This window comes from Bos indicus x Bos taurus, chromosome 26 (assembly GCF_003369695.1).
Source record: "Bos indicus x Bos taurus breed Angus x Brahman F1 hybrid chromosome 26, Bos_hybrid_MaternalHap_v2.0, whole genome shotgun sequence".
Lineage (NCBI taxonomy): Eukaryota > Metazoa > Chordata > Mammalia > Artiodactyla > Bovidae > Bos > Bos indicus x Bos taurus.
In genome coordinates this window covers 34,650,479-34,676,050 of record NC_040101.1, presented here as the reverse complement: position 1 = coordinate 34,676,050, position 25,572 = coordinate 34,650,479, and the positions used below count along the sequence as shown (strand labels likewise).

The 25,572-nt window shown below is 42.0% G+C and overlaps 1 protein-coding gene and 1 long non-coding RNA gene across 24 annotated transcripts in view; one reads left to right on the top strand and one right to left on the bottom strand.

Moving 5' to 3' along the window:
• The window catches only part of LOC113884651, a 46,696-nt gene that overhangs the window by 15,832 nt on the left and 5,292 nt on the right, over window positions 1–25,572 (top strand). The gene's annotated exons all lie outside the window — the stretch shown is intronic.
• The window catches only part of SORBS1 (sorbin and SH3 domain containing 1), a 234,556-nt gene continuing 230,697 nt past the window's right edge, over window positions 21,714–25,572 (bottom strand). For all 23 annotated transcript variants that reach the window (XM_027529417.1, XM_027529431.1, XM_027529420.1 and 20 more), the window contains one exon: window positions 21,714–25,063. In XM_027529417.1, coding sequence (XP_027385218.1) covers window positions 24,996–25,063 — 68 coding nt within the window. In that variant the 3' untranslated portion in view covers window positions 21,714–24,995. The remainder of the gene's footprint in view (window positions 25,064–25,572) is intronic.

Genomic DNA, 25,572 nt, shown 5'->3' with positions numbered 1-25,572 from the left:
TGACTTCACTTTCACATTTCACTTTCATGCATTGGAGGAGGAAATGGCAACCCACTCCAGTGTTCTTGCCTGGAGAATCCCAGGGACCGCAGGGCCTGGTGGGCTGCCATCTCTGGGGTCACACACAGTCCGACACGACTGAAGCAACTTAGCAGCAGCAGCAGACTTGACCTTGTACTGGAGAGAAACATGGATACAGATGGGAGAAAAGCCTTGTAACAATGTTACATTTACTGGCTGATAACTCTGTGGTTGTAAAAGAGACTATCCTTACCTTTAGGAAATATATGCTGAATTATTTAGGGATAAAGGGCCACATGTATATAACCTATTCTCAAATAGTTCAGGAAAAAAAGTTGTGTTTTTGTGATAGTGTGTGTGAAAGAGAGAGAGACAAAGAGAATGCAAATAAAGCAAATGGGATAAAATATTAGCAATAAGTGAATTTGGGTAACGGCTATATGGATGTTCTTTGTACTGTCCTTATTCTTGGAACTTTTCTATAATTTTGAACTTAATTCCAAATAAAATGTTTTCTAAGGAAAAAATATACAGCATGATAGATGGTGTTATGCTCTGTGGAGCAAGGTTGCAAATACCAAGTGATGAGGGAAGATTAAGCAGCAGGACCCTATGCCCCACATTCTCTGCTTTAGCTCTTCTCTGAAGTACCTAGATAATAGTATCTCATGTTTTTCAGATACTAAAACCACCACCAAATGGAGGAAATTAGCTGCTTGATGATCAGGAGCCTGTAGCCATCGGTCTTCTGGTGCCTATGGATTTGTCGCCATCAACCAACCAGAGAACTGTGCACAAGTTGAACATGTTCCCTGGGACACTCGGCTCTCACCTTGCTGAAGCCCTTCAGGGAGTTTTGGTTTTTCTGAGCAAGACCCATATGTTCTCCTTGCTTGAAAGTTGCTCAGTCATGTCCAACTGTTTGCAGCCCCATGGACTGTAGCCTGCCAAGTTCCTCTGTCCATGGAATTCTCTAGGTCAGAATACTGGAGTGGGTAGCCATTCCCTTCTCCAGGGCATCTTCCCATGGCCCTGCAGTAAACCTTTCTCTGCTCCCAAACTCCCTGAACTTGCCTTCAGTAACAAGACTTCAGGAAAGTTCTTGAGTCAAGACCTGAGCTAGGTGAGTGAGCAACCCATGTAGCTGTTTGGGGGAAGAGCATTTCAGTTGGAAGAATAGTAAGTTCAAAGATGGAAACAAGCCTGGCACCTTCATTGGCAGGGAGGCCAGTGGGGCTGAAGCTGAGTGAGGGAGGGGAGGAGTAGGAGATGAGGTCAGAGAAATAACAGAGAGCCTGATGGGCATTTGAGAACCACTAGAAGGAACCACTTGGAAGAAAAATTATGACCAACCCAGACAGCTGATTAAAAAGCAGAGACATTACTTTGCCAACAAAGGTCCATCTAGTCAAAGCTATGGTTTTTCCAGTAGTCATGTATGGATGTGAGAGTTGGACTATAAAGAAAGCTGAACGCTGAAGAATTGATGCTTTTGAACTGTGGTGTTGGAGTAGACTGTTGAGAGTCCCTTGGACAGCTAAGAGATCCAACCAGTCCATCCTAAAGGAAATTAGTCCTGAATATTCATTGGAAGGACTGATGCTGAAGCTGAACCTCCAATATTTTGGCCACCTGATGTGAAGAACTGACTCACTGGAAAAGACCCTGATGCTGGGAAAGATTGAAGCGGGAGGAGAAGGCGACGACAGAGGATGAGATGGTAGGATGGCATCACTGACTCAATGGACATGAGTTTGAGTAAACTCCAGGACTGGTGATGGAAAGGGAGACCTGTCGTGCTGCAGTCCATGGGGTCGCAAAAAGTCAGACACGACTGAGCAACTAAGCTGAACTCAACTGAAAAGGAAGAGGGACAGTCCTAAGGGCTTTGCAAGGAGGATTAAGATGATCTGTCTTTTGTTTTCAACACTGCTTGCTGTGTTGAAACAGATGGAAGAGGAGGCAAGAGCAGGAGCAGGGGAGCCATAAGTGGGTTGTTGTAATAATCCAGGAGAGAGATGATTATTGGCTAGGACCCAGGGTGGATGCAGAGGACTCTGCAAGCAGTATTTGACTTCTGGCTGTATTTTAAAGCATTTGCTGATGGATAGGAAGTGAGATAAAGGAGGGGTGTCAAGCATGACTCAAGTGTTTTGGCCTGAACAGCAGCAACAAGAATGGAATTTCCATTAACTGAAATGGGGGAGCCTGTGGGAGAGGCCGCTTTGGGGATATACTGAGGAATTTAGTCCTGGACATACTTGAAGTTTCCGACACCCATGCAGTATTTCAGCAGAGGGGTGGATAGGAATCAGGCCATGGGAGAGCCCCAGGCAAGAGATGAGCATATAGAGGACTTTTTAAAGACACGAGAGTGGATGAGGACACCGGGGAAGTAGAAAGGGAGGCAACATCCAAGGATTGGGCCTAGGAACACCGACTGCAAGCTGCTAGCCTGGCAAATGAGGAGTAACTACCAGAGGAGGCTGAGAGAGGACGGCCAGTGAGGGAGGAGGAGAGCCAAGAGGCGGTGGAGTCCAGGAAGCCGAGGGAGGATGAAGGTGTGATCAGGGGTGTCCAGTGCTGCTGACAAGATGAGGGAGCTGGGATTTTTTTTTTTTTTAATTTGGCTACTCCGGATCTTCTTTGCAGTGTGCAGGACCTTGCTCACGGTATTCCGGCTCTTAGCTGCAGCTCGCGAAATCTAGGTCCCTGACCAGGGATTGAACCCAGGGCCGCTGCATTGGGAGCTCAGAGTTTTAGCCACTGGACCACCAGGGAAGTCCTAGGGATTTAGATTGAAAAATTATCTTCAGGGTGTAATGCTCTTAAGGTCACTGAGGGTCCTGATGAAAGGATTTTGTTGGCACATGGGGGCAAAATCCTGATTGGAGTGGGCTCAAGGGGGAATGAGAGGGGAGGAATTGGAGATAGCAAGTAGAAACAGCTCTTTTGAGGCCTTTTGCTGTAAAAGGAAGGAGTGAAATGAGGCAGTAGCTGGAGAGGAACAGGATCAAGAGAGGTTTTCCTTAAACGAATATAGCAAATTGGTGATTCTTTGCTGGGTCCTCGAAAGGGACTCCATTGTTTATTATTCTCTCTCTGACCTGCCCCTGCTCCCAGCTGACCCTGTAAAGCACCACCCCACCCCCCTCCCCACCTCCAACCTAGGGTAAAGTTTAACTTGCTGTCTGTCCTGTTTCTTCCTACAGCTCTTCCTGAAAGCTCTAAGCTCTCTCTTCCCAGAGTTCCTCTTTCCCCGTCTCATCTGGCCTGTTGCTCCTGTAATTTCCTACAAGTGTCCTCTTAGACGCACACCAGCTGCTCTGCCTCATCCCCCTTTGTGATGGCTGTCCTCCTGGACTCTCAGTGCCCTAGGTTTAAGGAGCCCCATTTTAATCTTTTGGAAACTTTTCCAAAATACTTGAGACAGTCCATCTGCAATGTATTCTCACCTCTAAATCCACAATCATTCTGTGGGTAGGAAGTATTTTATCTTAGAAGAGATTTCAGGAAGTGGTATCAGTTGAGGGTGGAGTGGGGCATAAGACGATGAAGTCTTAGTGACAGAGAGGAAAGAACAAATCCAAGATAAGTTCCAAGGAAGAACTGATAGATATTGTCAACAGTTGTATGACAATGTGTGTGTGTTGAAAGCCTTTAATACAGTATACTCTTTGATCTGGCAATTCCACTTCCAAGAAATTAATCTAGGGGGAAAAGTAGACAAAAAGTATGCCAAAGGTTGTTCATCATGTACTCTCCATAGTTGCAAAATACTGGAGACATCCTAGGCATCAGCAGTAGAGGGCTGCTAAGTAAACTGTGTGATCACTAAAACAATGACATAGAGGTGAATGTTTTGTCAAAAATGGTGCTTGTCTGTTTACAGTAGATAGGACATGGAAGCAACCTAGATGTCCATTGGCAGATGAATGGATAAGGTAGTTGTGGTACATATACACAATGGAATATTACTCAGCTATAAAAAAAGAATGCATTTGAGTCAGTTCTAATGAGGTTGAAACTGGAGCCTATTATACAGAGTAAAGTGAGTCAGAAAGAGAAACACCAGTACAGTATATAATGCATATATATGGAATTTAGAAAGATGGTAACAACCATCCTATATGCAAGGCAGCAAAAGAGACACAGATGTAAAGAACAGACTATTAGATTATGTGGGAGAAGACGAGGGTGGGATGATATGAGAGAACAGCATTGAAACATGTATATTACCATATGTAAAACAGATAGTGCAAGTTCAACGCATGAAGCAGGGTGGGCACTCAAACCTGGTGCTCTGGGACAACCCAGAGGGATGGGGTGGGGAGGGGGGTGGGGAGGGAGGCGGGGAGGGGTTCAGGATGGGGGGATGCATGTGCACCTGTGGCTGAATCATGTCGATGTGTGGCAGGGGCCACCGCAGTGTTGTGAAGTGATTGTCCTTGAATTAAAATAAATATATATTTTTTTAAAATAAAGGTGCTTGTGGTAAGTAAAAAAGCAGGTTGCAAACACATGTGTTACACACATGCTTATGTATGGAGAACATATCAAGATGTTATATCTCAGTGGCAGTGGTTATGCAGGTGCTCTGTTTTACTTCAATAACTTTATATTTTTTAAATTTTCTTTTTCATTTTTTATTTTAATTTTTTATTGAAGTATAACTGATTTACAATGTTAGTTTCAGGTGTATAGCAAAATGACTCAGTTATACATCTATACATCTATTCTTTTTCAGATTCTTTTCCCTTATAGGAAAAGAAGATACAAAATGTTGAGTATAGTTCCTTTTGCTATAGAGTAGGTCCTTATTGGTTATCTATTTTATATATAATAGTGTGTATATGTTAATTCAAAATTCCTAATTTTTCCCTGCCCCCTTTCCATTTTGATAACCATGTTTGTTTTCTGTCTGTGAGTCTATTTCTGTTTTGTAGATAAGTTCATTTGTATCTTATTATTATTTTTAGATCCCACATGCAAGCAGTATCATATGATATTTGTCTTTCTCTTTCTGACTTCCTTCACTGATTATGGTAGCCTCTAGGTCTATCCATGTTGCTGTAAATGTTATTATTTCATTCTTTTTTATGGCTAAGTAATATCTTTGTTTTCTACATCTGTGACTCTGTTTCTGTTTTATAAATAAGTTCATTTGTACTATTTTTTTAGGTTGCACATATTAGTTATAACATATATTTGTCTTTCTCTATCTGATTTACTGCACTCAGTATGACAATCTCTAGATCTATCCATGTTGCTGCAAATGGCATTATTTCATTCTTTTTTATGGCTGAGTAATATTCCATCACACACACACACACACACACACACACACACACACACACACCCACCCACCCACCCACCGCACGTCTTCTTTTTTTGGTATTTATTTATTTGACTGCACTGGGTCTTAGTTGAGGCTTGCAGGATCTTTACTGTGTCACACAGGATCTTTTGATTGCTGCACATGGACTCTGAGGTTGTGATACATGGGCCCAGTAGTTGCGGTGTGCAGGCTCTTTAGTTCTGGTTTTTGGGCTTTGGAGCACAGGGGCTCATTAGTTGCTCTGCAGTGGGAATCTTAGCTCCCTGACCAGGGATTGAACTTATACCCTCTGCAGCGGAAGCATGGAATACTAACCAATGGAACACCAAGGAATTCCTTTCATCTTTGTTTTCCTTTCTCAAGATTGCTTTAGCTATTCAGGGTCTTTTTTGCCTCCATGAAAATTAAAAAAATTTTTGTTCTAATTCTGTGAAAAACATCATTGCTAATTTGATAGGGGTTGCATTGAATCTGTGGATTGCTTTGAGTAGTATAGTCACTTTAACGATATAGATTCTTCCAGTCTAAGAATGTGGTATATCTTTCCATCTGCTTTGTGTCATGTTTGATTTCTTTCATCAGAGTCTTACATTGTTTGGAGTTCAGATCTCTTTACTTCAATAGATAAGTTTATTCCTAGATATTCTTTTTGAAAGAAAGTGAAGTGAAAGTGAAGTCGCTCAGTCGTGTCCGACTCTCTGCGACCCCATGGACTGTAGCCTATCAGGCTCCTCTGACCATGGGATTTTCCAGGCAATAGTACTGGAGTGGATTGCCATTTCCTTCTCCAGGGGATCTTCCCAACCCAGAGATCGAACCTGGCTCTCCCACATTGTACACAGATGCTTTACAGTCTGAGCCACCATGGTAATTTAGGTGGTTTTCTTAATTTTGCTCATTTTTTGTTGTTAGTGTGTAGGAATGCAACAGATTTCTACACTACTAATTTTGTATCCTGCAAGTTTACCAGGTTCATTGATGAGCTCTACTAGTTTTCTGATAGCATCTTTAGGATTTTCTATCTATAGTATCATATCATATACAAAGAGTTTTACTTCTTTCTTTCCAATCTGGTTTCCTTTTATTTCTTTTTCTTCTCTGATTGCCGTGGCTAGGACTTCCAAAACTATGTTGAATAAAAGTGGTGAGAGTGGACATCCTTATTTTGTTCCTGATCTTGGAAGAGATGCTTTCAGCTTTTCACCATTGAATATGAATTTAGCTCTGTATTTGTCATATATGGCCTTTATTATGTTGAGGTAGGTTCCCTCTCGGAGAAGGCAATGGCACCCTACTCCAGTACTCTTGCCTGGAAAATCCCATGGATGGAGGAGTCTGGTAGGCTGTAGTCCATGGGGTCACTGAGTTGGACACGACTGAGCGACTTCACTTTCGCCTTTCACTTTCATGCATTGGAGAAGGAAATGGCAACCCACTCCAGTATTCTTGCCTGGAGAATCCCAGGGACGGGGGAGCCTGGTGGCTGCCGTCTATGGGGTCACACAGAGTCGGACACGACTGCAGCGACTTAGCAGCAGCAGCAGGTTCCCTCTATGCCCACTTTCTGGAGAGGTGTTTTTTTTTTTTTAATATAAATGGGTGTTGGGGACTTCCCTGGTGGTCCAGTGGCTAAGACTCTGCAGTCCCAATACAGGGAACCTGGATTCCATCCCTGATTGGGGAACTAGATCCCACATGCTGCAACTCAAGAGTTCAAGGGCTGCAACTCAAGATCCTGTGTGCTGCAGCTAAGGCCTGGAATAGCCAAACAAATAAATGGGTGTTGAATTTTATCAAAAGCTTTTTCTGCATCTATTGAAATGATCATATATATATATATTTTTTTTTTTTTAATTGGGTTAGAAGGTACCAGGCTGGCATGTGAGTGGCTTCTCTGTCTGACAGAGTCAGTGAAGGCCCCACTCAAAATGTAAGGTGTGAGCAGAGGTCTGAGGAAGAGAGGAAGTATCTGGACTATATTGGAGTATCATATGGTTTTTATTCAATTTGTCGATTTGGTATATCACACTGATTGACTTGCAGACATTGAAAAACTCTTGAATTCCTGGGATAGATCCCACTTCATCATTGCGTATGACTTTCCATGTATTATTGGATTTGGTTTGCTAGTTTTTGTTGAGAATTCTTGCATCTATATTCATCAGTAATACTGGTTTGTAATTTTCTTTATTTTTTTGGCATCAGGGTGACGGTGACCTCGTAGAATTAGTATGGAATGGGAGTGTTCTTTCCTTTGCAATTTTTTGCAATAGTTTCAGAAGGATAGGTGTTAACTCCTAAGTGTTTGATAGAATACATCTGTGAAGCCACCTGCTCCTGGACTTTTATTTGCTGAGCGTTTTAAAATCACTGATTGCATTTTAGTGCCTGTAATTCATGTGCTCATATTTTCTGTATTCCTGGTTCAGTCTTGGGAGATTGTCCCTTTCCAGGAATTTGTCCATTTCTCCTAGGTTGTCCATTTTATTGACATATAGTTGCTTGTAGTATTCTCTTATGGTCCTTTTTATCTCTGTGGTGTCAGTTATAACTTCTCCTTTCTCGTTTCTAATTTTTATTGATTTGTACTCTCTCCCTTCTTTTCTTTAAGTCTGACTAAAAGTTTAATAATCTTGTTTGTCTTTTCAAAGAAGCAGCTTTTAGTTTCGTTGATCTTTTCTATTGTTTTGTTAGTCTCTATTTCATTTATTTCTGCTTGGATCTTTATGATTTCTTTCCCTCTACCAACTTTGGGTTCTGTTTTTTCTTATTTTAGTTGTTTCAGGTATAAATTTAGATTATTTGAGATTTTTCTTATTTCCTTGTGTAAGATTGTATTGCTATGAACGTCCCTCTGAGAACTGCTTTTGCTGTGTCCTATGGGTTTTGGATTGTTGTGTTTTTGTTTCCATTTGTCCCTAGGTATTTTTTTATTTCTTCAATGACTTTCTGATTTCTTCTTTGATTTCTTCAGTGACCCATGGTTGGTTGGTAGCATATTGTTTAGCCTTCATGTGTTTGTGTGTTTTTGCAGTTTTTTCCTTGTAGTTGATTTCTAATCTATAGCATTGTTTGGAAAAGACACTTGATATTATTTCAGTTTTTAAAAATTTACTGAGGCTTGCTTTGTGGTCCCACACATGATCTGTCTTGGAGGGAAGCAGGTAATGAGAAAAAGAAAAACTCTATCTTATGTCCTGCTTCTTGCCTTCAAGTATAGATGTATGAGGATGTGAAGCTTGGAGTGGCCATCGCCGCCAGCTGATAATGATGAGAGGCCAGGAGAATCAAACACTAACCCAGAGCCCTGTCTGCTTTCCTGTGAGATGTAAGACATACCTGTGTCCCATAAGCTGCTGCTTTGCATCACCTGCTGCTATAGCTGAAGTCATTCTTAACAGATGCAGGCAATATGGAGAAGCACGAAGTTCTTGGTAGCCTTTGAGCTTTGCAAATCTGCAACACTACATACTGCGCCAGTGAAGGGTCTGTGTGGCAGTGAGGAGGCACAGGCAGTGAGGCTGGACCACACTTTTGAGAGGCTTGTGAGTGGTAAAGAGTAAGATGACATGGATTCCTGAGGGACGCATGAAGATTTTTTCTATGCCATTGATACTGTTGTTGGCTCTGGCAGAGGACGGAGGAGGGACATACTGAATTTTCATTCAGGCACATAATAGGTGCTCATCAAATAGTTGTCTTTATTCCATGAGGTTACTCTTGGAGATGCTGTAATCTTTGAGTATACTTTAGATGTTCCAGAGGTATACTGGTCTGCAGACTGGTCCTTGATGGCTGTCCTTGAAAGCAGTAGAATCAGTGGAGAGGACCCTGGCTTTGCAGTGAGACTGAATCCACTTACTTGCTGTAAAACCTTGGGCTGGATTTCTGAGTCTCAGGTTCCTCACCTATAAACGGAGATAAGAATATCTACTTTATAGTTTTGCTATGAGAAATAAACGAGATAATGCATGAAAATTACTGGTACACAGTAAGCACTGGGAAAACTGGAATGCTCTGTGGTGGGCCATTGCAGGTTGCCCTTCAAACACACTTCTTGTTCCTTCTTCCTGACAGAACCCCCTCTTTGGTCCAGATGTCTCCCCCTCCCTGATGAAAAAACCCAGGCTCAGCTTAAGTGACATTTCCGAGGTTTCATAACCTAGTAAGTATCAGAGGCAGTACTTGAATCCAGGTGTTCTAACTTGCAGCCTATTGTTTTTTTTTAATTTATGTTTATTGAAGTATAGTTGATATACAGTGTGTTAGTTTCCAACATCGGAGAAGGCAATGGCAACCCACTCCAGTACTCTTGCTTGGAAAATCCCATGGACGGAGGAGCCTGGTGGGCTGCCGTCTATGGGGTCGCACAGAGTCGGACACGACTGAAGTGACTTAGCATAGCATAGCATAGTTTCCAGCATACAGCAAAGGGATTCATATATATATATATATATATATATATATGAATGTATATATATACACATATATACACATTTATATTTTTTTTTCATATTCTTTTCCATTATGGTGTCAACTGAAAAAAAAAAAAAGAGCACACCCTAGAAGCTGCTGCTGCTGCTAAGTCGCTTCAGTCGTGTCTGACTCTGTGCGACCCCAGAAGACAGCAGCCCACCAGGCTCCCCCGTCCCTGGGATTCTCCAGGCAAGAACACTGGAGTGGGTTGCCATTTCCTTCTCCAGTGCATGAAAGTGAAAAGTGAAAGTGAAATCTCTCAGTCGTGTCCGACTCCTAGCGACCCCATGGACTGCAGCCTACCAGGCTCCTCCGTCCATGGGATTTTCCAGGCAAGAGTACTGGAGTGGGGTGCCATCGCCTTCTCCTCTAGAAGCTGATAGTTCTGTCTTATTCTGTCTTTTGGAGGACATCGAGCCTGGGAGACAAGACTCTCAGGTCACTCTGAAGGACTCCTCCCAGGCAAATTCCGATCTTAAACAAAAGCCTTGTAGGGGGAATTTGCATTTCTCTTCCTGTGTCTTTGAGATGTAAATATTCTACCTGATCTTAAGGTGTTGTGTGTGTGTGTGTGTGTGTGTGTGTGTGTGTGTATGTGTTTGAAAACTTGACCTCTGCCGTGCTATTTTGGGGAGTGAACTTTCTGGATTCTTTTCAGTTGACGTAGTCCCCATTCTCTTATGGAGAAATCTCTTTTGTCTTAGTGGTTTGAGTCACTATTAATATATATCTCATTAATAGCCAGATGATAGATGCTTTAAATTAAACTGGAGAAACTTCTAAATTGGTAGCTTTTTAGAGAACTTTCATTATAAGCACCTGTCTTATTGGTGCCAATGAAAAAAATCAAAGGTGAAAATATAAATATGTCCGTATCTCTAATAGTTAACTTAAAAACTCCTTTAGTTTAAATCAAACAAGAAAAACTGGTTTTGAAAACCTTATAGTGTTCTTGGCTTCTGCTCAATGTGTCTTACAGATGCTAATAAAAACATTAAATTAGATCCATTAACAGGAAAGAAAGAACTTTAGGGAAGGTGTAGAGACATTTCCCCAACAAGGAAGAAATTTTAAAGGTACTTACTTATCCCAAATAGATAAGAAATCTTTAGGTAGTTATTTTAAATGGGATAAATAAAATGGACATTTATGGGATTAAAACACAAGGTTTTGGTATTACACGTTTGGGTGCTAAGTCAATCATGTCTGACTCTTTGCAACTCCATGGACTGCAGCACACCAGCCTTCCCTGTCCTTCAGTATCTCCCAGAGCCTGCTCAAACTCATGTCCATTGAGTCAGTGATGCCATCCAATCATCTCATCCTGTTGCCCCCTTCTCCTGCTCTCAATATTTCCCAGCATCAGGGTTTTTTCCAGTGAGTCAGTGCTTCGCCTCAGGTGGCCAAAGTATTGGAGCTTCAGCATCAGTCCTTCCAATGAATATTCAGAGTTGGTTTCCATTAGGATTGACTGGTTTGATCTCCTTGCAGTCCAAGAGACTTTCAAGAGTCTTCTTCAACAAAACAGAAAGCATCAATTCTTCACTGCTCAGTCTTCTTTGTGGCCCAACTCTCACATCCATACGTGACTACTGGAAAAACCATAGCTTTGACTAGATGGACCTTTGTCAGCAAAGTGATGTCTCTGCTTTTTAATATGCTGTCTAGATTGGTCATAGCTTTTCTTCCAAGGAGCAAGCATCTTTTAATTTCTTGGCTGTAGTCACCATCTGCAGTGATTTTGGAGCCCAGGAAAATAAAGTCTGTCACTGTTTCCATTGTTTCCCCATCTATTTGCCATGAAGTGATGGGACTGGATGCCATGAACTTCATTTTTTGAATGTTGAGTTTAAAGCCAGCTTTTTCACTGTCCTCTATCCCCTCCACCAAGAGGCCCTTTAATTCCTCTTCACTTTCTTCCATAAGGGTGGTATTATCTGCATATCTGAAGTTATTGATATTTCTCCCAGCAATCTTGATTCCAGCTTGAGCTTCATCCAGCCCGGCATTTCACATAATATACTCTACATGTAAGTTAAATAAGCAGGATGATAATATACAGCCTTGATGTACTCTGTTCCCTATTTGGAACCAGTCTGTTATTCCATGTCTGGTTCTAACTGTTGCTTCTTGACCTGCATACAGGTTTCTCAGGAGGCAGGTAATGTGGTCTGGTATTCCCGTCTCTTTAAGAATTTTCCACAGTTTGTTGTGATCCACGCAGTCAAAGGCTTTAGTGTAGTCAATGAAGCAGAAGTAGATGTTTCTCTGGAAATCCCTTGCTTTTTCCAACATCCAACATACAAAAGATGTTGGCAATTGGATCTCTGGTTGCTCTGCCTTTTCTAAATTCAGATTGTACATCTGGTAGTTCTCCGTTCACATACTGTTGAAGCCTAGCTTGAGGGATTTTGAGCATTACCTTGCTAGCATGTGAAATGAGTGCGTTTGTACGAGGTAGTTTGAACATTCTTTGGCATTGCCCTTCTTTGAGATTGAAATGAAAACTGACCTTTTCCAGTCCTGTGACTGTTGCTGAGTTTTCCAAATTTGCTGGCATATTGAGTGCAGTACTTCAACAGCATCATATTTTAGGATTTTATTTATTTTGTAAATAGCCTTTAAATTTTGTTTTATTTATTTATGGCTGCACTGGGTCTTCATTGCTTTCTCCGGTTGTGGTGAGCGGGGGCTTATTGTGGTGGCTTCTCGTGTTGCAGAGCACAAGCTCTAGCTGTGCAGGCTCAGGAGTTGTCCTGCGACATGTGGGGTCTTCCTGGACCAGGGATTGAACCCGTGTGCCCTGCCTTTGCAGGCAGATTCTTAACCACTGGATCACCGGGAAGTCCCCATCTTTTAGGATTGGAAATAACCCAGCTGGAATTCTATCACCTCCACTAGCTTTTTTTGTACTGATGTTTCCTAAGGCCGACTTGACTTCATACTCTAGGATCTCTGGCTCTAGGTGAGTGATCATACCATCGTGGTTATCCAGGTCATTCAGATCTTTTTTGTACAGTTCTTTTATGTATTCTTGCCACCTCTTCTCAATATCTTCTGCTTCTGTTAGGTCCATACCATTTCTGTCCTTTATTGTGCCCATCTTTGCAGGAAATGTTCCCTTGGTATCTCTGATTTTCTTGAAGAGATCTCTAGTCCCTCCCTACACACACATGCACACACATACAGCCTTCCTGTTCTATTGTTTTCCTCTATTTCTTTGCATTGTTCACTTAGGAAAGCTTTCTTATCTCTCCTGTTCTTTGAAACTCTGCAATCAGATGGGTTTATCTTTCCTTTTCTCCTTTGCCTTTGACTTCTCTTTTCTCAGCCATTTGTAAGGCCTTCTCAGACAACCATTTTGCCTTTTTGCATGTCTTTTTCTTGGTAATGCTTTTGATCACTGCCTCCTATACAGTGTTACAAATCTCCATCCATAGTTCTTCAGGCACTCTATCAGATCTAATCCCGTGAGTCTATTTGTCACTTCCACTGTATAATCATAAGGGATTTGATTTAGGTTATACCTGAATGGCCTAGTGGTTTTCCCTACTTTCTTCAACTTAAGCCTGAATTTTGCAATAAGAAGTTCATGGTCTGAGCTACAGTCACCTCCCAGTCTTGTTTTTGCTGACGGTATAGAGCTTCTCTATCTTCAGCTACAAAGAATATAATCAGTCTGATTTCGGTATTGACCATCTGATGATGTCCATGTGTAGAACTGTCTCTTGTGTTGTTGGAAGAGGTTGTTTGCTATGACCAGTGTATTCACTTGGCAAAACTCTGTTAGCCTTTGCCATGCTTCATTTTGTACTCCAAGGCCAAACTTGCCTGTTACTCCAGGTATCTCTTGACTTCCTACTTTTGCATTTCAATCCCCTATGATGAAAAGGACATCTTTTTTGGTGTTAGTTCTAGAAGGTCTTGTAGGTCTTCATAGAAGCATTTGACTTCAGCTTCTTTGGTGTTAGTGGTTGGGGCATAGACTTGGGTTACTATAATGCCTGTAATGCAGGAGACCTGAGTTCAATCCCTGGGTTGGGAAGATCCCCTGGAGAAGGGAAAAGCTACCTACTCCAGTATTCTGGCCTAGAGAATTCCATGGAGTGTATAGTCCATGGGGTCACAAAGAGTCCGGCATGACTGAACAACTTTCGCTTTTACTGTAATGTTGAATGATGCCGTGGAAGCAAATCGAGATTATTCTTTGTTTTTGTGGCTGCACCCAAGTACTGCATTTGGGACTCTTTTGTTGACTATGAGGGCTACTCCATTTCTTCTAAGGGATTCTTGCCCATAGTAATAGTAATGGTCATCTGAATTAAATTCACCCATTCCTGTCCATTTGAGTTCACTGATTCCTAAAATGTCGATGTTCACTTTTACCATCTCCTGCTTGATATTACACTACCTAAATGCTAAACAGTCCGAAAGGAAACCCTATTGGTCCCCAACACTAAAGGCCAATAAGTTCACTCTGTTTACTCCAGTTTAAATTATATAAGGGGCTGGAAAATTACACTGAGATACTTGACCAACAGTTACTTGTTGAGCAACAGGCCAGTTAACCAAGATTGACAAAAGGGCATGAGTTCCATGGTTCAACTCCTTTTTGGAGATCCCAGAGTCTTTTATATATAAACAGATAAAATGGACTGGGAAACAGAGACTTTATGATTCCTCTTGTAAGATCAAAAACTTGATTGAGTCCTATCCTAGTGAGAACTAAAGTTAAGGATATAAATGTTGATAGGATTGAGATAAAGTATATATCAATTTGTCTATGGGGTTTATATAAGATGATTACAACTCTTTTTAAAAACCTTTTTTATTTTTTATGCAAGTATAATTAAATTACAATGTGTTAATTATTGCTGTACAGCAAAGTGACTCAGATATATGTATGTATACATATGGCACATTGAACGGAGTACTTTAACAGCATCATCTTTTAGACTTTTTTAATGATGGCTATTCTGACCAGTGTGAGATGGTACCTAACTGTAGTTTTTGATTTGCGTTTCTCTAATAATTAATGATACTGAGCATTTTTTTCATATGCCTGTTGACCATCCATATATCTTTTGAGAAATGTCTAGGTCTTCTGCCCATTTTTTGATAGGGTTGCTTTATTTTTGTTTTATTTTGTTGTATGAGCTGTTTGTATATTTTGGAAATTAAGCCCTTATCAGTTACATCATTTGAAATATTTTATCCAAGTCTGTAGCTTATCTTTTAGTTTATGGCTCCCTTTGCTATACAAAAGCTTATAAGTTTATGTCCCATTTGTTTATTTCCACTTTTATTTCTTTTGCCTTGCAAGGCCCAAGAAAATGTTGCTACGATTTATATCAGAGAAAGTTTTGCCTATGTTCTCTTCTATGAGTTTTATGATGTCATGTCATGTTTAAGTGTTTCAGCCATTGTGAGTTTATTTTCATGTATGGTGTGAGGGTATGTTCTAGCTTCATTGATTTACGTGTGGCTGTCCAACTTACTCAGCACCACTTATTGAAGAGACTGTCTTTTCTCCCTTGTATGTTTTGCCTCCTTTGTTAAAAATTGACTATGGGTGTGTGGGTTTATTTCTGGGCTCTCTATTCTCTGTCACTGAAACAGATGTCTGTTTTTATGCCAAGACCATACTGTTTTGATTACTATAGCTTTGTGGTATTGTCTGAAGTCTGGGAGGGTGTGCCTCTTGCTTTGTTCTTTTTCCTCAGGATTGCTTTGGCAATTCTAGGTCCTTTATAAATTCCATATAAGTTTTATGATTATTTGTTCCAGTTCTGTGAAAAATGTCCCAGCCTGCTATTTATTTTAATGCCTGCTTTTGGATGAATTAGCACATTTATCCAACATAACAACTAGGACTTAGTTCTAAAGTGTAGTCCAAATAAAAGACAAAACCCACAATGGCTTTTATGGCCTAGACTTGTTGACTTACCATCTCTTCTGCCATATTCTAATGGCCACAAAACCCACAGAATGCAGAAGGGGACCACAGAAGGGTGTGAATACCCAGAGGTGCAGATCACTGAAGGCCTCCTTTGAAGCTGGCTACTACAAATTATGAAAATAATTGTTACTCTATGAATCTCCTGAAAGGGACTGAGGACTCCTAGAGGTCCACAGACCATACTGTGCAATCCTCTGACCTTGATAATATAAGCTCTCATCAGTCTACATGATTTATGCCGTTTTGAAGATGATTCTCAAATCTATCTCTTTTGCAGTTTCACTCGAGTTTGTCAGAAGTCACTTTAAAAAGGAGTAAGCCAGAAAGGTCCAGAGACTCAGTCTACCCAGGATTTTAACCTCTGATGATGCCAGAGTGAGGGGCCTGGAAGAACGTAAAAGTTGTTCTTTAGGATAGACCTCATAAAGTGTCACGTGGCCATTCATAGCCTCATATCACATAGCCTCACATCAGGCTTTTAATATCTATGGGTTCATCTTAAATTTTGTTTAAATTATATTTATTTATTTATTGGTACACTATGGCATGTGGGAGTTTCCTGCTCAGGGATCGAACCCATGTCCCTGCAGTGGAAGTGCTGTCTTAACCATTGGACCCCCAGGAAAGTCCCTACATTTTTAAATACTTTCTTTGTTCTAGATTTTTTTTTTCTTTTGATGTGTACCATTTTTAGTCTTTATTGAATTTGGTACAATATTGCTTCTGTTTTATGTTTTGGTTTTTTGGCCATGAGGCATGTGGGATCTTAGGTCCCTGAAGAAGGATCAAACCCTCACCCCCTGCATTTGAAGGCAAAGTCATAACCAGTGGACCACTTGAGAAGTCCCCTAAATTTCATTTTTTTTTAAATTGAAGTATAGTTGATTTATAATGTTGTCCCAACATCTGCTGTACAGCAGTGACTCAATTACATGCATATAGACTTTATTTTTTAAAAATTCTTTTCCATTATGGTTTATCATAAGATATTGAACTTAGTTCCCTGTGTTATACAGTAGGACCTTGTTGTTTATCCATCCTATATAAATATTTTCAAACTGAACCACCTTCTTGGCTAATGCATTCCACAGATTACCTGTTACCAAGTAGTAACTTCTTCCATTTGTCGAAATCAGTCTCAGCTAAGTATCCCTGAAATAGGTTTGATTCCCTCATGCTAAGACTTGTCCAATACACACTCACAACATGTCCAAAATACAACAGTTGTATATACCACATGCAACTCTCCCAAACTCTTCATGACTTTTGAGACACCCATCTTTGTTCTTTTTCAAAAGAACCAGTTTTTTAGTGTGTGACACAGTTGTGCCACATCCCCTTGGTCTCCTCTGGATGGCTATACTCCTATGCTCTGTCCTTCTTGAGTCCTTGGCTGGCAGAGCTTCAGCACAGAGAGCCAGCCTTCAGCTACACTGAATTTTGGCCTAGGACAGGAACATGGTATCTCTTTTCCCAAAGTCTGTCGCAACAATGCTTAAAGTCCACTTTGGACCATTAAGTTATCTATCCACCTGGCTTCTTGTAGCAGGACACTCCCTCCCCTGGCCTTTACCTGTCCTCTATTCCATGACGTTCTGGTGGGCTTGCCAATCACACTGCCATCCCTTGAACCAAAGTGATGAATCCAAGAATGATAAACATCCAAGGCAGGCCCACCAGGATCTGGAATCGTTTTCAGGGAAGCCACAGGAAGCCCCATTTGCCTTGTCTAGAGTCAGAGAACTGCAAGAATGAGGCTGGAACTGCCTGCAGCCATGGTTCCTGTTACCACATTCAGAAGGTGAAAATGTAGCCAAACACCACCAACAGAGCCAAGACAAGACAAATACAGAGAAAGATTGAGCCTTTGGATTCACTCCTGCTGGAGGCTAGTTCCAGCTCCTTTTTTCCCAGTGCAGTGACTCAATACTTGCCCGTAGGTTAGTTTTCCACCACTTATCAATGAAAGGAGCCATCAGACAATTGACTCTTTGGGCCAAATATTATCATAAGAAATTTGTTTCCTGAAGCAGCACATGTGGAGAGAAAATAACAGATGTGGTGAAGGTCTAGAAAGAGGACTGAGAAGCTGCCAGCCGTAAAATGCAGGCAAACCAAGGAGCTGTCTTTCATGGAAGCAGACAGTTGAGTGGTGGGGAAACACACTCCCAGATTTGGTGGGATGAAAATCAATGCAGTTTTTTGAGACGGCAATATTTCTTTAACATTTGAAATGTTCCTACTCTTTGAGCCAACAATTTGAAATCAATGCTGCATTGTTTGTTGTGGTAAAGCTGGCAACAGCCTCAAACTGTTGCATCATAAATAGGGGATCGGTTAAGTAAATTATGGAAATGTGTTCAAGTTCCATTGTTAATAGGGAAAAGAGCATATAAGACTGTTGAACATTTGCTTAGAGATGTGTTTTGTATGTGTATGTGCATACTAAGTCACTTCAGTCATGTCCAACTCTTTGTGATACCATGGACCGTAGCCCACCAGGCTCCTCTGTCCATGGGATTCTCTAGGCAAGAATACTGGAGTTGGTTGCCATGCCCTCCTCCAGGGGATCATCCTGACCCAGGGATCGATATGTACAAAGCAAAAAGTTTGGAGGACCCTACATTGGATCTCTGTGGGGAGGTGACTTTAATTACAGAGAGCTTTCACTTTCTATGTGTGATGAGCCCAGAATACTGAAAAAGATTAATTTCTATTTTTGCTGCTGTTAGAAAGTGACATGTTGATGGTCTCCTGCTTACACAATTAGTGTCAATATTCTGAGCTCTCTGGGCTAGAGGGGTTCATTTATCAATTCATTTGTTTGTTCAAAGGATTGAGTGACTGAGTGCCAGCTAGTTAGACGCTCTTCTTGGTGCTGGGCATGTAATAGAGAAACAGAATCATCACCCTTGTGGACTTGTATACAGTTGATTGTGAAAACAAAAAGCAGATGGTGATCAGTGTTTGGAGAAGCATAGAGGAAAACAATAGGGGAATAGAATGTTGGGGTGGAGACAGGAGGGTTCTATTGTATATCAAGTGGCCAGAGACAGCCTCCCTGAGAAGGCAACACAAGGACCTAAAGGGATGAAGGAAGCCATGCAGCTCTGGCGGAAGGGTCTTTCAGGCCCAGGGGACAACATCTATAAGACACTAAAATTGAAGCATGCTTGATGAGATTGAAGCCAGAAGGACTTGTGTGGCTGGAAGGAACAATGAGAAAGTCAAAGGTAAGGAAGGGCAAGTCAGCGTCCACTGGACTTGAGGCCATTGCACCACTCTTGAGAGGAGCAGCCACCAGAGGGATCACACTGGTTGTTCTGTTTAGACTAAAAGGGGTTAGGGGTAGAAGCAAGGAGAGGACCAGCTGGAAAGTGATTGGATTGCAATGACCCAGGTGAGAAAATGGCTTGGACTATGGAGATAGAGCCAGACATCCTGGAATGTGAAGTCAAGAGGGCCTTAGGAAGCATCACTACAAACAAAGCTAGTGGAGGTGATGGAATTCCAGTTGAGCTATTTCAAATCCTGAAAGATGATGCTGTGAAAGTGCTGCACTCAATATGCCAGCAAATTTGGAAAACTCAGCAGTGGCCACAGGACAGGAAAATGTCAGTTTTCATTCCAATCCCAAAGAAAGGCAATGTCAAAGAATGCTCAAACTACCGCACAATTGCACTCATCTCACATGCTAGTAAAGTAATGCTCAAAATTCTCCAAGCCAGGCTTCAGCAATATGTGAACCATGAACTTCCTGATGTTCAAGCTGGTTTTAGAAAAGGCAGAGGAACCAGAGATCAAATTGCCAACATCCACTGGATCGTGGAAAAAGCGAGAGTCCAGAAAACCATCTATTTCTGCTTTATTGACTATGCCAAAGTCTTTGACTGTGTGGATCACAAGAAACTGTGGAAAATTCTGAAAGAGATGGGAATACCAGACCACCTGACCTGCCTCTTGAGAAATTTGTATGCAGGTCAAGAAGCAACAGTTAGAACTGGACATGGAACAACAGACTGTTTCCAAATAGGAAAAGGAGTACGTCAAGGCTGTATATTGTCACCCTGCTTATTTAACTTATATGCAGAGTACATCATGAGAAACGCTGGGCTGGATTAAGCACAAGCTGGAATCAAGATTGCCGGGAGAAATATAAATAACCTCAGATATGCAGATGACACCACCCTTATGGCAGAAAGTGAGGAAGAACTAAAGAGCCTCTTGATGAAAGTGAAAGAGGAGTGTGAAAAAGTTGGCTTAAAGCTCAACATTCAGAAAACTAAGATCATGGGATCCGGTCCCATCACTTCATGGCAAATGGATAAACAGTGGACACAGTGGCTGACTTTATTTTTCTGGGCTCCAAAATCACTGCAGATGGTGATTGCAGCCTGAAATTAAAAACACTTGCTCCTTGGAAAGTTATCACCAACCTAGACAGCATATTAAAAAGCAGAGACATTACTTTGCCAACAAAGGTCCGTCTAGTCAAGGCTATGGTTTTTCCAGTGGTCATGCATGGGTGTGAGACGTGGACTATAAAGAAGGCTGAGTGCCAAAGAATTGATGCTTTTGAACTGTGGTGTTGCAGAAGACTCTTGAGAGTCCCTTGGACTGCAAGGAGATCCAACCAGTCCATCCTAAAGGAGATCAGTCCTGGATGTTCATTGGAGGGACTGATGTTGAAGCTGAAACTCCAATACTTTGACCACCTAATGAGAAAAGCTGACTCATTTGAAAAGACCCTGATGCTGGGCAAGATTGAGGGCAGGAGAAGAGGACGACGGAGGATAATATGGTTGGATGGCATCACCAACTCGATGGACATGGGTTTGGGTGGACTCTGGGAGTTGGTGATGGACAGAGGCCTGGCGTGCTGTGGTTCATGGTGTCGCAAAGAGTCGGACACAACTGAGTGACTGAACTGAACTGATGGAGATAGAAGTGGTTAGTTTCTAAAGGTATTTTGAAGGTACGACTGATAAGATTTGCTGAACAGGGTGGATGGCAGTACTGCTTATGACTCAGGGCTTAGTGTCAAGGCTGTCAGACCCCTGGAAGATGACCCTTCTCCTCAGACTATTGGAAGCTTAAGCAGGGGAGATTCCAAGTCACTCCAAAGGGGTAGCAGTACAAACGGGTGCTTTGAGCTGAAACTGCAGAAGGAGGGTCAGTGTCAGGGAGGGTGGGAATTTGGGGGTTTCCTGTTATGGGACAGACCATAGTGTTGTAGCAACCTGCACACCGCCCCCTCCCCCCAAACCTGGCCCAGTGAAGACGCCAGGGGTGGCTGGATGTCTAATGCTGCAGCCTCGACACACTTGGTTTGGAAGTGAACAGAAGGATGGACTGCATCTTCACCCAAGTAGCAAGAGAAGACTCAGGGCCAGATTCAACATGTTTCGGAAAACTAAGTGCTGTCTCATTATTGTCTGTCCCCATGTCTTGTGGAGTAAATCTAGATCCATTATACATATGTTATAATGGTCACTTGTGCTTTTAAAGACATGTGCATTACTCTTATAATCAGAACAAAATTTATAAAGAATGGCAAAATGGTCAACATAAATCAATTCAGAGAGTATCATGGAGTTAGCCTCTTGAGAGTAGAATAAGTGTTGTCTTCAGAGGGGGAGTGAAAATGAAAGTTGCTCAGTCGTGTCTGACTCTTTGCAACCCCATGCAGTCCATGGAATTCTCCAGGCCAGAATACTGGAGTGGGTAGCCTTTCTCTTCGCCAGGGGATCTTCCTAACCCAGGGATCAAACCCAGGTCTCCTGCGTTGCAGGCAGATTCTTTCCTGCCTTCGGTGGGGAAGCCAGGTGTGCGTGTGTACCTTTGAAGCAGTGAATATAAGCTTCGTTGGAGAAACTTGAAAGGGAAGGGAAGAAACAATGAATGTTAAGAATATGCATATGCCACACAATTTTGAATGAAGTTTATTAAATAATATGTACAGCCAATGTAGTAATTCAACATCTATTTGTCAAATTGATCCACTGCATAAAGAAAAATAGATGAACAGAAAAATCTGTGTCTGCATGGTACATGCTCTTGGTGTGTAATTTAAATGGCAATACTTTAAATTAATTGGTTATATATAATGTCAGTTATTTTCTTTCAGAATATGATCTTTTTTGTAGTAACTTAGCAATAGGACTTAATACTACTGCAGATAAATAGGACTGCTAAAAAAAAAAAAAAAAAGAAATAAGAAAAAAACACTATAACTGAGAAAACAGTTACTTTCTCTCCCAGAAAGAATGATTATTTAATTATAATACTTTACAATGGTATTTTTGTGCTAAAAATCTGCAGGTACGTTTTTTTGGAATTCCTTCATTTAAATATGCAAAAAACTTCATGACTTCCTTATTATACCCCCCTCCCCTTCAGTTCAGATTTTTAAAATTATTTTTCTATACAAAGTAGGTACATGGGCTATACAAAGTTAAATATACATATTTACAGTCCCACTTCTTAAGCATGTGATTTTTTTCTCTTACTGATCCCAGAGAGACTGCAAAAGATAAGTAGTGTGGGGCTTGCTTTTACCCAGAAGCATGGCTAATCTATTAAAATGTGTTGCAGGGCATGCCGCCAGTTAGTTACACTTGCGATTAATAAACCTGTATAAATATCTCAGCATAAAAATAGGTATTTTGTATTACTAAATGTATGAAGACAAAGGAGCAGTTGGAACCCTTTGTTCCTCATTTTGTCATACGTAGGCAGCTGAAGTTTGATGCAGATTTTAACAGATGAGTTTATTAAAGATGGGCAAACCGGTGAGGCATACCTGGGATTCCCGAGATATACAAAGTCGGGAGGCTGGCGTCATATGCAAATGTGGCTTTACAAATTGGTTTATTTTCTAGCTGTATTTAAAGAGGTGTTCAAAATTAATAAGCTACTTAATAAGCACCCCCTCAAAAAACAGATAAGGTCGTGTTATGGTTTGCATCTAAGAAAGACTAGGAAACACATTAGCCAATATAAGAATTACATTCCAAAACACGTGAAACGCTGCTGTGCAAAGTGCATGTGAATATGCACAGGGTCTATATTCAAAGGGGGAGGACAGAAACAGAGCGCTCTTGGATGGTGAGGTGGACCTTCCAAAGCAATGAGTCTTACTTAAGGAATAGCAAGAAGTCCCTTTCTACACAGGGAGCTCATCCACCCTTACCCGCACTCCGCAGCCCCACCCTCCACCATTGGTTCCACAGCCTTTCCCCTTGGAATTAAGGCTCTGTGATCTGTTCTAGTTAAAAACCAATGTTTCTGGGAAGAAGTAACACATTCTTCTCATCTGTCATTTACACTTCAGTGTGAAGGAGTCAGTGGCAGTTGCTTTCCTGAGAGCAGGATTTGAAGGAGAGGGAGTGAGGGTCCTGTGGCTGTCTGAAGGGTGGCCAGCTGATACGAGCTTCTAAGATGAGTAATGGAGACAGAAGCTGAGGCACTGTAGATGAACTTTGCTCACTTGGAAAGATTCCAGACTTTGGGACCTCAGGCCAATTCTGAGCTACCTGCGGAGAGCCAGGAGTCCTGTACACAACCCTATACCTGGAACTGCTTCTCCTGTTTATGACCTCGAATGTGGATTTGTGGGGAGGATCACAGTTGGAAGACCCTGGAAGCAGGTCTAAATATTTCCAGCCACAAACTACCCTCGGACAAAGGTTCTCCCAGCATCCTAGTTGTTCAAAAGTGAGCTAATGGAGAGAGAAATATGACAATGCTTTCTAGGATCCCTACAGAGAAAATTCATCTCTTCCTCTCACACCCTTCTTAGCACATATCGCAGTCTCTCTTATTCAGTATTTTTGTGTGTCTGTCTCTCCAATCACCTCTGAGTTCCCAGCAGGCAAGAAAATGGGTCATTTCTATCTTTTTCTCTCCAAGATATGTAACAGAGGTCGATAAACATCCTTGAATTGGATGAAGTTGTGACTGTACACCCCAGGCATCACAGAGGCCTCCCTCCTTGGCTCTGGCCCCTCTACAAAAGACAGGCCTCCTGGAAGAAGCGGAATTACAGCCTCCAATGTAGGGCCACTGCGGCTGCACCTTTTCTAAAGAGAAGCCTCACAGGGTGTGTTAGGATTCAGAACCCTGGATTCCTACATTCTGAGTGGTCCTTGGGCTCCTCGGGGGAGACATGGTGAAAATGGAGACGTGGTGAAACCTTTCTAAGGCCTGGAGCACGCCTTGCTCGTTGGTGGCCCCAGGCATCCAGTATACATCAGTGTGTATTACCTTGAGTCACTGAACACCATCCCTTGTTTTTCTAAGAATAAGCCTATCAACCCCCAACTGTCCCGGCCTAAAACAATCCAGAAAAGCAAGGGTAGAAATGGCATTCTGTAAATGACACTATGCTGCCCTGAAAGTGAATGCTTATACAAGCCAGTGATATGGAAGGAGCCATATGGCAGGGGACCTCAAGAGCTACAGGCTTCTCGCCTTAATCACTTGGAAATACAAATGGAACTACCTGCCTGACCACCCTGCTCCGGGGGCAAGCCTTGTGTGCTTTTCTGTCTGAACATCAGGGGTGTCAATGGTAACGCTGCATGCATGCTGAGTGCATGGGGCGCCTACTTTGACTTCTACTTCCCCACCTACCTCGAGTGGGGGACTTGGCCTTGGGTTGTTTGGGGTCTCTACCACTGTTTAGGGATTGCCTCGGTGGCCCCAACTGATCTCTAGCAATGTTAGGGGACCAGGAGGCTCCAGGGCAACTGGGGGAGTCTGTGTGGAGCCTTAGAGGATGGCTGGGGAGCTGCCTGGTGCTCCGAGAGCACGTGCAGGCTAAATGACCCTTTTGAGCCAAAGCCGGTCAAGCCTGAAGCAGCAAGAGGCAGTTCTGGCTTAACTGCTCTCTGGGACCATGCTGCCGGTCAGGTTACCCAAGTTGGGAAGAGGAGGGCAGGGCTGGCGTGGCTCCCAGAAGCAGCTAAGTAAATACCGACTTGCCTCATTCCTTTTTTGCATGGTTCAGCCCTGTCCAATACACGCAGTAAGCTTCGACGGGCTCAGGTTTTAAATACAACACTTCTCTGTCCTCTCTTTTGCTTCTTACTTTATCCACTGCATTAGTTTTCCTACTGACTCAACATTTAAATAAAGAGACCAATTCATGAATTATGCTTCGTCCTCCAATAAAAATCATCTCTGTGGTTTTCAGTCTTCTTATAGATACAAAGGCTTTACATAGTTGCCTGGGAAAGTACCAAACTGCCTTGTCCTTCTTGAAGTACCTATTAAAAACAAAAAAACAGACACAATGAGAAGACTGACTCAGAACTGAGTTCAGAGAGAGAGCCCTTGATAACAATCCCAAAGCTTGTAGAAGGGCATATGGTTTCCAAATCACTTGGCCCTATCTTATCTCGTTTAGGCTGCAGAATAGCTGGGTGATAAGCAAGACATTTAACACTCCCATTTTTTTCAGATGAGGAAGCCCAAACTCAGAGAGGCAGACTTTAAACCCAGGTCCTCAGACTCCCAGCCGATGGCTCTTCCAGTACTTCTCTTTTATGGAAGAATGAACACAGCTATCCAACACACCAAGGTTAGGGGGATTTAGACTTAGAAACTGGCATTTCTGAAAGTCCTCTGGATATGACCACACAGTGAAAGGAAATTTCTCTCCTAAGCCTGTGCCTAAGCCCCAGATTGACTCCATGTCTTTGCTACCAACCTTGTCCAGGATTCCAGAACATTGAGCTACCACAAAGTCCTTCCTGGACTGTTTCACATCCAGAAT